Consider the following 14,027-nt stretch of genomic DNA (forward strand, 5'->3'; position numbering starts at 1 on the left):
CTCACACTCATAGAATCACAGAATCATTTAGGTTGGAAAAGACCCTTGGGATCATCGAGTCCAACCATCAACCCCACTCTACAAAGTTCTCCCTTACACCACATCCCCTAATACCGCATCTAAACGAGTCTCAAACACATTCAGGGATGGTGACTCCACCACCTCCCTGGGCAACCTATTCCAGTGTCCAACCACTCTTTCTGTGAAGAATTTCTTCCTAATTTCCAGCCTAAACCTACCCTGCTGCAGCTTGAAACCATTCCTTCTTGTTCTATCACTGATTACCTGTGAGAAGAGACCAGCACCAACCTCTTTGCAATGGCCTTTCAAGTAGCTGTAGAGAGCGATGGGGTCTCCCCTCAGCCTCCTCTTCCTCAAACTAAACAGTCCCAGCTCCTTCAATCGCTCCTCATAAGATTTATTCTCCAGGCCCTTCACCAGCTTCGTTGCCCTCCTCTGCACTCACTCCAGCACCTCGATATCTCTCTCGTATTGAGGTGCCCAAAACTGGACACGATACTCAAGGTGTGGCCACACCAGTGCTGAGTACAGGGGGACAATCCCAGGGACTCAATCCTAATGAACTTGTAAGACTCCAACAATAACTCAAGGTCTTCAGCACTTGCTGTCCAAAACATTGATCTCCAAACATAACACTTTCAGGACTTTCTAGATTCAGCAATAACAGGTCCTACCATCCTGAAACGCCAGCCTACCTACTAGCCAGTAAGTCATACCCATCCAAAAATAAGTCATAACTTGCTCATTTAAGCCAGCCTCAGTATTCGTCCTACTCTTGAGCCTCCTAGAGAAAAAGAAGGAAGAAAGGGGCAGGGGGGAAGACAAAAAAAAAAAAGAAAACGTGAAGAAAAAAAAAAAAGCAAGCCCAGAAATCTCTACCATCTTGAAGCCTAGACTTGGCCCTAATCCTAACCCTAACTACAGCTCACCACCCCTATATCCCTCCCCAGAACTAAAAGAAAGCTTTCAACCCATGCTGACACCAGCAGGATTTTCATCCTGCCAGCACAGTTCTTGCAGAAGCTAGCTCTGAATCCAAGTGCTGTCATTTTAAACCAAACCCTAGCAAAGTGACCCACCCAGCTACTGAACCAACAAGAGGACTTTCAGTCATTCCCACCTGAGAAGAAACCACAGGAACTGTTCCTGCCCAAAAGAGTCCCCATCTCAGTGCAAGGGGCTTTGCAGCATTCAGCAACATGCCAAATTTTTGCACTCCTACTGTAAAGGACAAACACTTAACTGGAAATCTGATCCCTTTGCTGCAATGTGGCATGAATCTGGGAGGGAAGGGGGCACATGAACCCACAGGAGAAATTCCACCCAGCCTTCTCCTTCCTTTCTCCCCTTAAACTTCTTTGCTCCCTAGCAGTGACAGGAAGGAGGTAAATGGTGCACATAGCCTGGGCTGTGGCACACACTGTGCACACAGTATCAGCTGTTTGCTGGGAAGGGCTTTTCTCCTCCTCAGGCCCTGATCTTCTCAGGAGACACTGCAAGCCTAACTGAATTAACTATCCCTGTCTTTCTCTCTGAGGTCAGGCAAAAAAGCCGTGACATCCAGGTACAACGCTGGACAACCATAATCACCCGTGCATCTCAGGGCACGTAAGAGTAGCTCACCTTGGAAACAGCTCAAGTGCAGGCAATTTTTATCTGACTTTGACCACAAGCTGAGAGTCAACAAAGCAGGTAGAAGAATGAGAAGATCACCCTGGGAGTTGGAAGTGAAGGCTCTGCCAGATAGGGTTAGGGCAGACTGTGTCAGACACAGATTTCGTAAAGTTTGGAGTACATAGACTTGTTGGAAATACTACTCCATTCAGAACAGGACTGAAGTATACCACATAGGGCTTTGGGGCAAATCATGGAGTTGGGAAACATGCACAACATACGGAAGGAGAACCAAAGCATTATAGAAAAGAAAAGGCATCAATCTAAAAGAGACAGAGCTTTATTTTCAAGGCTTCTTGGAAACAGCACAACCTCATTCAGTTGCAAAAATAACACAGAGATGAATGGGTCACTTCCTCTTCTCCCTCCAGTCTCTTATATTCTAGAAGAGTAAGTAAAACCCCTTTATGCACTTAGCCCAGACCTAGCGTGGGGACTTTACATGCCCACAAACCCATCTCTTCCTGCCTTCTTGACAGCACATACACATCTCCCATGTGCTTCCTTCCCCCTGCACAACAGTCCTTTCAGGCTTATCAGGGGTATGAAGTGACCAGAAGGGAATGAAATTTACTCATTTGCATTTGAATTACACATTTGCGTATTTGAGAGAAGCACCTGGGAGCAGCTGTGACATGAAAAGTCATCACAGCAAAAGTTGATTCTCCCTCTCAGTATATCAATTATATCATCTCAGGCTCAATGGCACAGCTCCAATTAAATGCAGCCAGAGTAAACAGGCATCCGACTAAAACCATCATATAGACATTAGTACAAAAGGTGACAGTCTTGTTACAACTGTTTTCTTTTTATGGCAGGCTGCAAGGTTGCAGCTCCCTATATTAGATCGCCATATGACATCCTAATAGAACTTTCAGTAGTTGTGCATCAAGGTCTGAAATTATGTCTATTTTTAATGTGTAACAAGTATTTCTTATCACAGATAATCGGTTTTATAGTTCGCACAAGCCACCTTTTCAACACATTTGTAAATAGTGTTCACTACCATTCTGATGTACAAACCAAAGTTGTTTGATTTTCTCTCCTGAAACTAATTACAAAAAATATTTTTTGTTTTTAATCACAGCACAACAGACTACTTTTGGGGGATCCTCAACAAACCAAATCTTTTCTACTCTGATTGCATTTATTCTTAAACAAGAGAAATAAATTCAAATAAAGCAAGGATGCTATTGCAAAAGTAAGACAAAAGACTATTCCTCAATGAAGAAAAAAAACCCCAAAATTCCAGATGCCTTACATATTCAGTTCGAAACACTGTTGGAAAACAAACGTTTAGAGCTCAAAACAATTCGAACTGTTTCCCTGAATAATCATTTCATCATAAGAAACACAGATGCACTAAAGAAAAATAGTTAGGAGAAAAGAAGGAATAGAAAGCTAACATGTTTTCTATTTGAATTGCGGCTACTACAAAACAGTGACTGACTGGAAAATGGAAACCCCCCCTCTCAGATATACTTGCTTACATCCTATTTTCAGCCTCCTCACCTAGTTTCCCCTCTGGAAAACCCTGGCTGCAGGAGAAGTCACACAGTCTGGCATACCTAAAATGGGCAGCATATTTTCATCACCACCCATCTGCTTTCACATCACAAAGGCAACTAAAAAGTCCCAAATTTATTTCTGGAAACCTCTGACACATCACAACACTGTTTTGCCTCTACCCCCACATCCACATTCAAAATCCACTGAGGGAGCAGGCTTTAAGCTGTATGGCCAATACACCGAGTTCATCTCCATTCAGCCTCCTGGTGACCAGCTGCCGATAGGGAACTGGAACAAAGTCAACCTGACACTAGCAAGTGGGTGGCCCCAGAGTGGTAAGTGATGGAATTTCAGCTAGCACACGGACTAACAAAATCCACTGACATCAAAACTTAAAATAGTGTATTGAGTCTTTCTTTCATTAGATTGTAAATTCACAGACTAGACAGTTAACTGATTAAGGAATTAAAAGTTTTGTTATTGTTGCTTTCATTAATTAACCAACCTCAACTATAATTTTCACAAAGGCTTTTAGAGAACAGATGGAGTTAGTTGTACAGTGTGCAATACAACACATCCTTTTGTTTATCTTTTAATATTATAGAACATCAGTACCCATTAAATACTTAAAATTATTACTACATTTCTATGGATCATTTTACTCCCCTGTACAATTCACAGCCAGATCAGCTACAAGTCCTGAACTGAGGAGAAGTTAAATCTGTGTGGAAATTAGATGTCTGAACAACAGGCTGCATGTACTACAAGCACCCCAACACTAACTGTTACAAGTTTCTGTAACTATTACACATGCGCAAGGTCTGTGTCTGCAGAGAGCCTGAAGAATTAAACCTGCTGTCCCCTTCCATATTTTCAGAACTGGTGCAGAACTGAGGTGCCAGCTGCAGCAAAATGACATTAGTACTTATAAAGGTAAAACAAAACCACACCGAGATGTGGCGTGGGCTCCATCTAGCGGACCCCATCTTCATTCCGTATCTCTGTTGCAGAACCACTAATCTCCACACAAAATGAGTAAGAACTAGAACTGTGGTCAAGATTTAGACCCATTTTATGAACACAAGTGAAAAAGGTACATAGGATGCTTCAGTATCTAATGGCCTATTAACGTTTAAAGCAAAGAAAAAAAGATTTGTGGTGTTTTCAAAGTACCTGAACATTAATTGTATATTACCCAGCCAATGAAGCTGACAGTGTGCAAGACCTACCTGTGGACTTGTCTTTCTAAAGGTGTCCGTTCCATGTATCACGTCCCTTATTATTCTTTCTCTGAGATTATTATACTCCTCTTCGGTGAGGTCACTATCCTCTAATTGATGGTTGCAAACTGGGCACTGTCCGCTGGAATAACAGTGAAACAAGAAAATAAAAGGATAAAGCCTTTTAAATAAGAAATACCATATATTTTACTAACTTATTGAGTGTCTATGTATGAGCACAATTCTTTACAAGAACTCCAACACAGTACAATCATCAGAAAATCAGTGGTATTCTTTCTGGGATGCATCCAAAACCTACTGAAGTCACTAGAAATATTTCCATGTGATTTAGTGGGATCAGCATCAAAGATTTAACTCTAGAGACATTTGAGGATTTAGGACTAAAACTCTGCATCGGAGCATGGAAAGAAAAAAAAAAAGGTATTTAAATATTCACAAGCATTTATTTAGGCTTTGAGAGATCAGAGTTCAATTCCCACCATTACCACAAATTTCCATATCTCTAATATTTGGAAGTTTCCCTACTATACAGGAAAGTCCCCGTGGATACATACAGCACTGGCCTGTCCAGAACATACAAAGTAGCTGTAGGCATAGTAGTTGAAGCTAGCAGGAAGGCCAAGTTAGAGCCTTGGTCTAGCTATAAATCCATTCCAAAACGTTACAAGAAGAAAACGCACCAGTGAAATGCTCCACTATAGTGACACTGACTGCTCCTACAAAAAAAGGTAAGCTATCTGTGCCTCGTTTATCAAGGTATGGAATAACCAAATCTGCCACAGGTGGAGGAATAACCCAGCCCAAAAGAAAAAGAAAAAAGAAAAAGAAAAGAGAGACAGAAAGAAGAGGTAATATAAGTCTGCTGTATGGTTGGAAAAGCAAATAATGAACAAGACTACCTTCTTTGTGCAACTTGTCTTTTGCTGTCAGACTTCCCCTTATTTCTAGGCTGTTTCTTCAGATTTCTCCAAGGTGGTCAAAGTGAACAGACTGAGAGCAGAACGTGACTAAAGTAGAAATACTGTTTGCTTTGAAAGTCCTCAGCAATACTAAGTCACGCTGGCACTGCATGTCTGTATAATGCTCAGTTCCACCAGAGATTTTCTAATATCGGGCTGACTGCACCCAAACAGAGAACAGCTTTACATTGCTATCTGCTGGCAACTAATCACTACTTCTTTCTTTATTGCTGAGAAACTTAGGTTCCTGCACTGTAGCATGGCCGAAATATCATCACACGGATCTAGGAATGTGGCCTGCTGCAGATGAAAAAGCTCTGCAGCTACAGTCGACTAATGCAATCATTTTGTGTTCACTTTCCATAGTGAGAAACATCGCTCCATCACGCACAGCCATGTCAGTGATTGTGTGACTGCATGCAGCACTGGGACAATTTCCTTTATCATTCACATCATACAATCGCCTAGCTTGAAGGGACCTTTCAGATCATCTAGTCCCACCATCAACCTAACTCTGAGAAAAACCATCACTAAACCATATTTTTAAGCACTATGTCTACCCATCTTTTAAATACCTCCAGGCATGGTGCCTCATCTACTTCTCAGAACTCTTAGTTTCCCTGTTGCAAGGCCAGCAGCTATGGTAACAATTGTGGTCCTGCAAATCCCAAATCATACATTGTTTTGTCTCTGACATACACAAGAACTCTCCACTGATCTGTCTGTGCATGTTTTTAATACTAAAAGACCAAAAAGACTGAAAATCCATCATAAAAGATTACAGACTAGAATAACAGGGGATGTGAAAAAACAGACCTCAAACTCTTTAGTTTCCTCAAGAAGAGTGATGGCATGTCATAGCAGATCCTGAAAAATTTTCCAGACTAGTACGAGTGAGGCAACGCTACAGAGAACACACAGATCTGTGCCAGCCAAGAGGCACAACTTTTTGTCTAACCAACCTAGTGCTGCAAAAACACCCCAGCACTGGAAAAGGCCATCAAAACAAACAACCACGAGAACTGTGTCAACTGCTGAGTTGGTTTTTTGGTCCTACAGCCTGCTAGCACAACACACACATAATTCCAAGATACAAAACAAGAAAGGCCTAACTTCCATGGCTACGTCTGGATTTTTGTGTGATCCCCCAGAACTGTATCTTGACAGCAAGAACACACATCTTTTTTAATATCCAGCCTTTTATGTTGTTTCATGTCCCACAGCCATGACCTCTGCCCTAACACATAGTATGAAAGAAATCAAACTGGAACTGTTATCGCTTCCATGTCCCATTTGTTCATTCTTTTCTTTCCTAGTTGTCTCTCCCATTAGCCCCTATAAACTAAACACATAAGCAGCACAATGCACAACTCCATACCCAAGTCAAAAATTAACCTCTGGGCCCACCACAAAACCAGCACGTAACAATGGAGGACTGAGACAAAACAACTTGCATCTCTCTGCTTGAACTGCGAACTACTAACCTTTTTCTTCCCCCTAAAAAAATTATCTGAAAGCTTTGCAGATATACTTTCTAAAGACAAATCAATGAGCTACAAATATCCATAGACTTCATGGGTACACTTCTTGACTTGCATCTCTGGTTGTGGGTTAAACTAGAAATTCTTCCAAGCGTAACTCTTTAACAACTACATGAAAAAGGAAAAAGAAACAGTCAGATAGGACATTAACATACACTAAGGAAATTCAGTCAGTCATGTCTGTTCTCAAGCACTCCTGCCAAGAATATCGGACATGAGATCCAGCTTGCATCTTCATCACCAGACTGGACATTCCAGCCATGGTAACAAGAAAATAAGCAGGATATAATAGCTTCTCCAAAAGGCAATAAAATTACACTTAATCTGAATAGGTCTTTGGTTCTTCCTGGCTGACAAATAATGACTTTTTTGCCACTTGCTCCCAGTTAAGCTTCTCTTGTGTGCAGGATACGTTGTTGATGTTTCACATTTTTCCTTTCTATCATGCTCTGTTCAGAAGCCTATATTCACCCAGCTGGGCATAGTTTGAACTGAAGGAGTAACGATTCTTCTCTAAATCCACCCAAATATCTTATTTGCACAAGCACAATCTCAGAACTGAATCATAGGATTTGAGCTTCGAGTGTTAAAATGGAACAAGTTATTCTCCTCTGGCTGTCTCCAGAGATATCCTAGGTATGCCAAAGCGAAGTCATTGTAGTTTTCTAAAACCATGTCAATCAGAAATGCTAAATTCTCCCAACAATTGACATCTAGTATACATTAATGCAAATACCATAAGCCAAGACTGCATTAATTGCAATGCTGACAGTGCATTTACTCAATCGAAAAAGTTATGCATGGAATCCCAACAATGGACATTCACTGCTGCATACAAACAATATGCTCCAGTTGCTCAACCCACTGTGGCCACTGCAGGCTTACCCTATATATTATATAAGCAATGAGACTGGCTGCTCATATAGCTGTAAAGTTATCATTAAATACACCTAATTGCATTAAGGAACTTCACAGTTTGGCAACAGAGAAGAAAGGCCTAACGAACTGTTATGAGGCTATTTCAAAATCATTAAGCCTAAACTTTAGGACCCGTCCCAGTTAACCTGGATCCTTCTGGCACCTACACATCAAGCATGAAGTCAGACATGCTACAGCAGTTTGAACGCAGGCTCAAAAACACTTGATCTGCAGTTTTCTATAGCTGATCTTGAAAATCCAAAGTTTTTTTTAACTCTCAAAGAAAAACAGTCAGCAAAATTCAAGGTTTGTTTGCAGGGGTTTCAAGCTTTTGACTATCACAGTCCAAAGAAACTAGAAGCGCAATGCTAGAGGAAGAAGAAAATACCCTGGATATGAGCATCTTATGATATAACTGCCAGTATTTATACAAAATCAGAATAACATATGAATAAACCTATGAAATTGTCAAACTCAGTTTAGGAAAAAATAGTTCTTCTGGATTTTTTATTTCAAGATTCATGTTTTAAGACATTAGTTATGCTGACTGCAGAGATGAGTCTAGTAACAATCAACACAGGAGTTTCAGAGATACCTTAAAGGCTTTGTCCTTTATGATTAGGACCCCAAAAAAAAAGCTGAACAAAACCAACATTTTTTTTTTTTGCTTTCTTATATCCTAAGGATCTTTTCTGTCAGCAGTCATTTAATTTAAACACAACAAAACTCTTATATTCTTTTTATTTTCTTGAAACCATTTTATTCAAATACTTATGCAAGTAGGTTACCTCAAGCTTATTTATTTCAAAATAAAGTGTTCATACAGCTATCACAACATAACTATCATATAGCACCTTGTCACCACTTTGTTCACAGATTCTTAATCCATGATAAAATGTGAGGTGATTTAAGTTAGTTTAGCTCTCAAAGTCTGTAACAGAGTTTACAGACAGTAAGATAACGACTACCTCTTAATCAAGACAATCAACTTTAGAATTTTAAAACTCTAAAAGCTGAAAAAGGTTGTCCAGAATTTGGTGAATTATCATAATACAGTATAGTAACACACACACTCATTCCTAATGATAATCCATTTTACAGTGAACAACCCCTACTCTGAGGACAGTGAGTTATGCTGTTCTTTCATGGGCTTCAAAAGCGGCAGACTCTACATGTGCTTTTACTTCAGAGTATGCAATACAGTGTATTTTTATAAACCGCCAAAAAAAACCATAATCTATTGGAGACATTCTTATAATTTATACATTTATAGTTGTGGAATTGCTACAAAAACACACAACTAGGTTTCAAATAGAATAATGTTTAAAGTAAGAATTTACAGACATTAAGAAAACCGTGCTGTAATAGAAACACATACTCAAGTTATCCCTGTGAAAACCTAACAAAGAATCATTTTGTTTTCACTGAAAAATCAGGTGGGGAGAACCCTTCTATCTGTAAAAATTAACTGCAGTGTGCAAATAGTATCAGTTTTATCAGTATCAGTTTTATCAAGAAGACATCCATTTAGACTCCAAAGCTGCTATGTTAAATGTCACATTAAACAATAAACCAACCAAAAAAGAAAGTCTTTAATTCCTAAACAGTAAAAAAACAAGCCACCCAGTAAAATGGTAGCTCTTATTTTTCTCTGTGTTCTTCTGTCTTGGCTCTGCTCAGAATAACTTCTTTCCTTGCATGTTGAGTCTTGTTTAATGCACAAGAATGAGTTTGAAACTGGAGTTTGGGAAATCATGTACACAACAAAGGTTCGTGTTCTCAAGGCTTAAAATACTTTCTTATATAAGGAAACCTATTTTTTATGTTTATGAATGAAGAGTTCAAGACAGAATAATCAAGAGAACATCTCACTTTTAAATAAAATGTTGCATTTACCTGTCTTTAATGTTGGTCAGGTGTCCTCTCCAGTTCCCTCCTGGCATACTAATATGTACAGAGGGAAAGATAAATAAAAACATTAGATTCTTATTTAACAATACCTGAATTACAGGTAAAGAACAATTCCATTTTGGTCAACATTTAGAAATAAAAGACCAATCAATCATCTGCCCTGCAAAGAAATCATACAAAGATTCATACATAATTTAGCAACACCTGAAAATATTATATAAAGAGCCAGCATTTAACAACATGCAGAGAACTAACACCAACCACCTCCTCAGTTTATATTGTACCCAAATATTTAGAACCACAAAAATAACCGAACTCCACTGACAATTTCTAAGTTGCTGCCCCATACGTTCGCAAAGCACCTCAGAAACCAGATGCGAAAGCAGCAGGAATCAAGATTTCTATGCACATGTCATCCTGAGAGATGAACAAAGATATACCAAAATGCTGCATTGAGACTTTTTGACTCCAGATCATTATCACCATCACCACCGCTACCACAGCCACCATCATGCTGGTGTAAATATTCTTTTTTTCCCTATAATATCCAAAACGGAACAGGAATATCCATGCCAACATGCAACTGCAGAGACCTCTCCCTTTACCACTGTGTTTATTATCATAGACTGCACAATCACACATGCCGTGGGCTTCGGAACAAGTGTCTTGCTTCTGCTCTCCTTTCCTATTTCTCATGCTGATACATAGTGGTTCTTTAGTTTTCTTACAAACAGGCACCAGAAAATACTGTGATTCTTTGTTGCACACTCAGATGTCTGTATTGGATCTGGCTCTACTCACTACTAGAAGTCAGTGCTGCTCTGCTCTTCAGAGCAGTAATTTTTTAAAACCTACACCTATTCAGAAACACTCATAGAGCTCACTTCTGTGCTTACTGTACCATCAGCTTCCTTTGTCAGCAAAAGTTACCTGCCAATCATCTACATCGTTTTTGCAAGACTAACAGTGCTAGAAGTTATCAGATCCTCTTTCTTTTTGGGAACTCCACGTAAACTGCTTATTTATTTTCAACCACCAGAAAACACAAGTTCAGCACTAGTAATTGGAACAAACAGGTAAACTGGAGCATTTTGTACAGTTTCACAGATAAAAAGCCAGGTGGGATTACTGATCACCTAGTTTCGCCCCTCTATTTATGGAGTTTCTTCTTCGTGTTGCTTTAGGGAAACACCCAACGTTGATCGTAAAACATGAGCCTACCTTGTTTTTGAGACTACCATCTTTCATGAATTGTTCTAACAGTCAGACACAGTATTAAAGATACAAAACAGGAGTTTGTCTAGCTTCAGCTTGCAGCCACTGGTTTGTCACTATGTACAGGCAATATATAGTTCAACATACTCACTGCCCCTGCACTCTCCTTGCCAAGGATTTTTTATTACGTTGAGTTTCCTGCGCAGGCAGCACACACCTACAGGTAAGTCCTTCTCTACTCACTGGGAAAATAGCACCCCACAACAGATTTTCACCCCCTAAACCAGTTCATCTCAACTGAAGCCTACTCTGTCTGTTCCCTAGGTGTTCCCAGGAAAACAAAACAGCTGGGGGACAGCAGTATAGACCGTTCTAATAATGGTAGTGCATTCCCAGAGCCATATTTCCATCCAGGAAGTCTAACTTGTAAAATGGCTGTGTAGCTCACATAAACCAAAGTCAACACTTAGAAAAAAGTCACAGATGGGCTCACATACAACAGCATGACAAATATGCAGTGGGCTCAGGTGAACTACACTGTGCACGCGCACCAAAACTAACTGTAATTTGCAGTCTGACAATCACTAGTCATGAAAACAAACTCTGTAGCCTGCTAAATAAACACTGTGCTAAAACAAAGAGCCTCCTATTGAGATTATTCCTCTCCTATTATTCTACTCAAAGTCAACACTTAATCTTCACTTAGTCTATGCTAAATTTGCTGCATCTTTCCTTTAAAAAGAGAAACTATCTAATTTTCAAATAACTTCCTACTCCTACACTCCAATAGCTTATAGGAAAAAACGTCATATCTGTCAATATTCCTTATGTACCAACCCCAGAAAGAGATGAAATTGGACATTTTGGACATCCATGACCCATCACAATTTCCTACTTTCTGTACCAAGGAACAATATTTAACAGGTAAAATCTTTCAGAAAATAAATCAGTAAGAATTTTACACTAATTTTGGAGCAAAAATAGAATAGATTTTTTCATGACAATGTGTCCCTCCTGGAGAAGCAACAACCACAATGAGATGTTGAGGGATCTTATTGGACTTGATTTGTGGAATAATTTGAATCCCATCCTCATGAACTGGAGCTTGCTATTGAAACATTATTTACCTTTCAAACCATAGCTTTATACTCCGCATAAATGTTTTGTGAGGGTATATTTGGTTCCCTCTCAAATATAAGAGGACACCAAACAGCTCTTTTTGTAACTCAGCATCTTTCATACCCCTGCTGAAGTCAAAAAAGGCCTGCAGGACATCCAAGGTTGGGACCAAATCCTTAGACAACATTTCATGGTAAAGTTCAAAGGCAAGATTCATTTCTTGGTGACGGCTGGCTGCTTTGATACAGGATTCATAGTTTGTCCGTGAGGGAATCATAATCTTTTTTACTTCTTCCAAAAGAGTCAAGCCCATTCTCCATTGATCGGAATTACACAGTCCCTTGATAAGAAGGTTGTAAGCCCCACTTTCTAAAATCCTAAATCTGATTTTCATTATATCATACACATCACGAATTTCTGAAGTCTGCCCCTGCTGGACACACAATGCCAGATATTTGAGCAACAAATTATATGCAATGTCACCATTATTCTTTGCTACATGGGTCAGCAAGGACTTAGCCACATCAATGGGGCTGTTGCACCTGACCATACTGTTAAACATCACTTCTTCAAATATTTCAGGTAATTGAAAGCTTTCTCTCAGTCTGTTCCATTCCTCAGCCTGCAAAGGCTTTTCTGGAGGCTGTACTTTGGTAAACTTATGTCTTGACAGAACTTGACGCATTAACCGTTTCTTTGGCGCTCCAACAGAGGAATTCCCTTCAGATATTTCTTTAGTCTCTTCATCCCATCCTTTTTCTTCTCCATAATCAATTTCAGACCTTTTCTCGGTAGGAAAGACATCAGTTCCTTTGGGATCCACTGGTAATGCAGTGCTGGAAGATGTCACAAAACTGAAATAGTTCATCTTTTCCCTATTGGGGATGCTGAAAGAGACAGCAAACAGTTGTTGGCATCTTGAAACAGGCCAGAACATACGACATTTCCATAGCAAAGCCTGAAAACCCTGTTGACTAGTTTGAGAAAAGAGTGCCATCACAACAAGAAATTATCTCGCTGTAACTAATGAAGTTATAAAATGGAAAATGCTGTTTGCATGAGGATGTTTATTATAAAAGCCCAAGGGCTGTCAAGCTGTATAAGCTTCAGTTTCAAAATGCTTGTTCCATGAGTCCTTTTTGCCTCTCATGAAAACAAAAAACGTTAAGATCTTTTTTCACAAAAATCAATCTCTTAGACTGTGAGAACATTCATCCAAAATGAGGGTCTCTTTCTTTCTAGAGAAGATGCTTTGCAGGTTTGCAGCTCATAATTTCTGTTTGATGGTTACTGTAAAGACGAGTACGTTGTACGCACACAGGCAACTCTGATGCAGCTAGGCAAAAAGTGCAGGTTTTTTTCTTCCTGCCTTCATCCAAGTCGAGTCAGAAGGCTTCCTAAAAATAAAAAATAAAAATAACACCGCAACATCATAACCTGCTCCGTGCTTTCCTGTCATATTCACATTTGCATGCTACCAAACACAAAGTTCAAGGTACCTTGACAATTTCAGGTCAGGAATCCCAATCCTGATCCCTCAGGCAGTCCCAGCCGGGGATTCCTACTATGATTCCCTCATGCCTTTCAACCTGTGACAAACTTCCGTTTAACTGGTCTCCCCAGTAGTGAACCTAGTAACTACAGCGAAATCCCACGTAAACGTTAGGTTATAAACGCAAATACCGTGAGCTTCGCAGGCAGCTGCTGTGGCCCTTGAGGAGGCCCCCACAAGGCCTCGTGTCCCTCACTCCTGCCGGGCCGGGCTGCGCCCCCGTGACTACAACTCCCAGCGTGCACAGCGGCCGGCCCCTCAGCAGCCCTCCGCCTCCTGGGAAAGACACTCTCTCTCTACACCCCCCTACCACTACCTTTACCCCGCCAGAGCGCAACGAAGCGCGGTGCCGGCGGGGGCTGCGCCT

General features: G+C 40.2%; 1 protein-coding gene across 3 annotated transcripts in view; it reads right to left on the minus strand.

Moving 5' to 3' along the window:
* PRORP (protein only RNase P catalytic subunit) overlaps positions 1-14,027 on the minus strand; it is a 54,537-nt gene that overhangs the window by 40,363 nt on the left and 147 nt on the right. The window contains exons 1-4 of one of the 3 annotated variants that reach the window (XM_054197810.1): positions 13,792-13,973; positions 12,117-13,505; positions 9,760-9,807; positions 4,434-4,566 (exon numbers count right to left, since the gene is read on the minus strand). In XM_054197810.1, coding sequence (XP_054053785.1) covers positions 4,434-4,566; positions 9,760-9,807; positions 12,117-13,105 — 1,170 coding nt within the window. In that variant the 5' untranslated portion in view covers positions 13,106-13,505; positions 13,792-13,973. Of the gene's footprint in view, positions 1-4,433; positions 4,567-9,759; positions 9,808-12,116; positions 13,506-13,607; positions 13,974-14,027 lie in introns of those variants that run through there. The other 2 variants (XM_054197808.1, XM_054197809.1) reach the window with 2 other exon arrangements.

The sequence above is a fragment of the Rissa tridactyla genome, chromosome 4 (genome assembly GCF_028500815.1).
Source record: "Rissa tridactyla isolate bRisTri1 chromosome 4, bRisTri1.patW.cur.20221130, whole genome shotgun sequence".
NCBI lineage: Eukaryota > Metazoa > Chordata > Aves > Charadriiformes > Laridae > Rissa > Rissa tridactyla.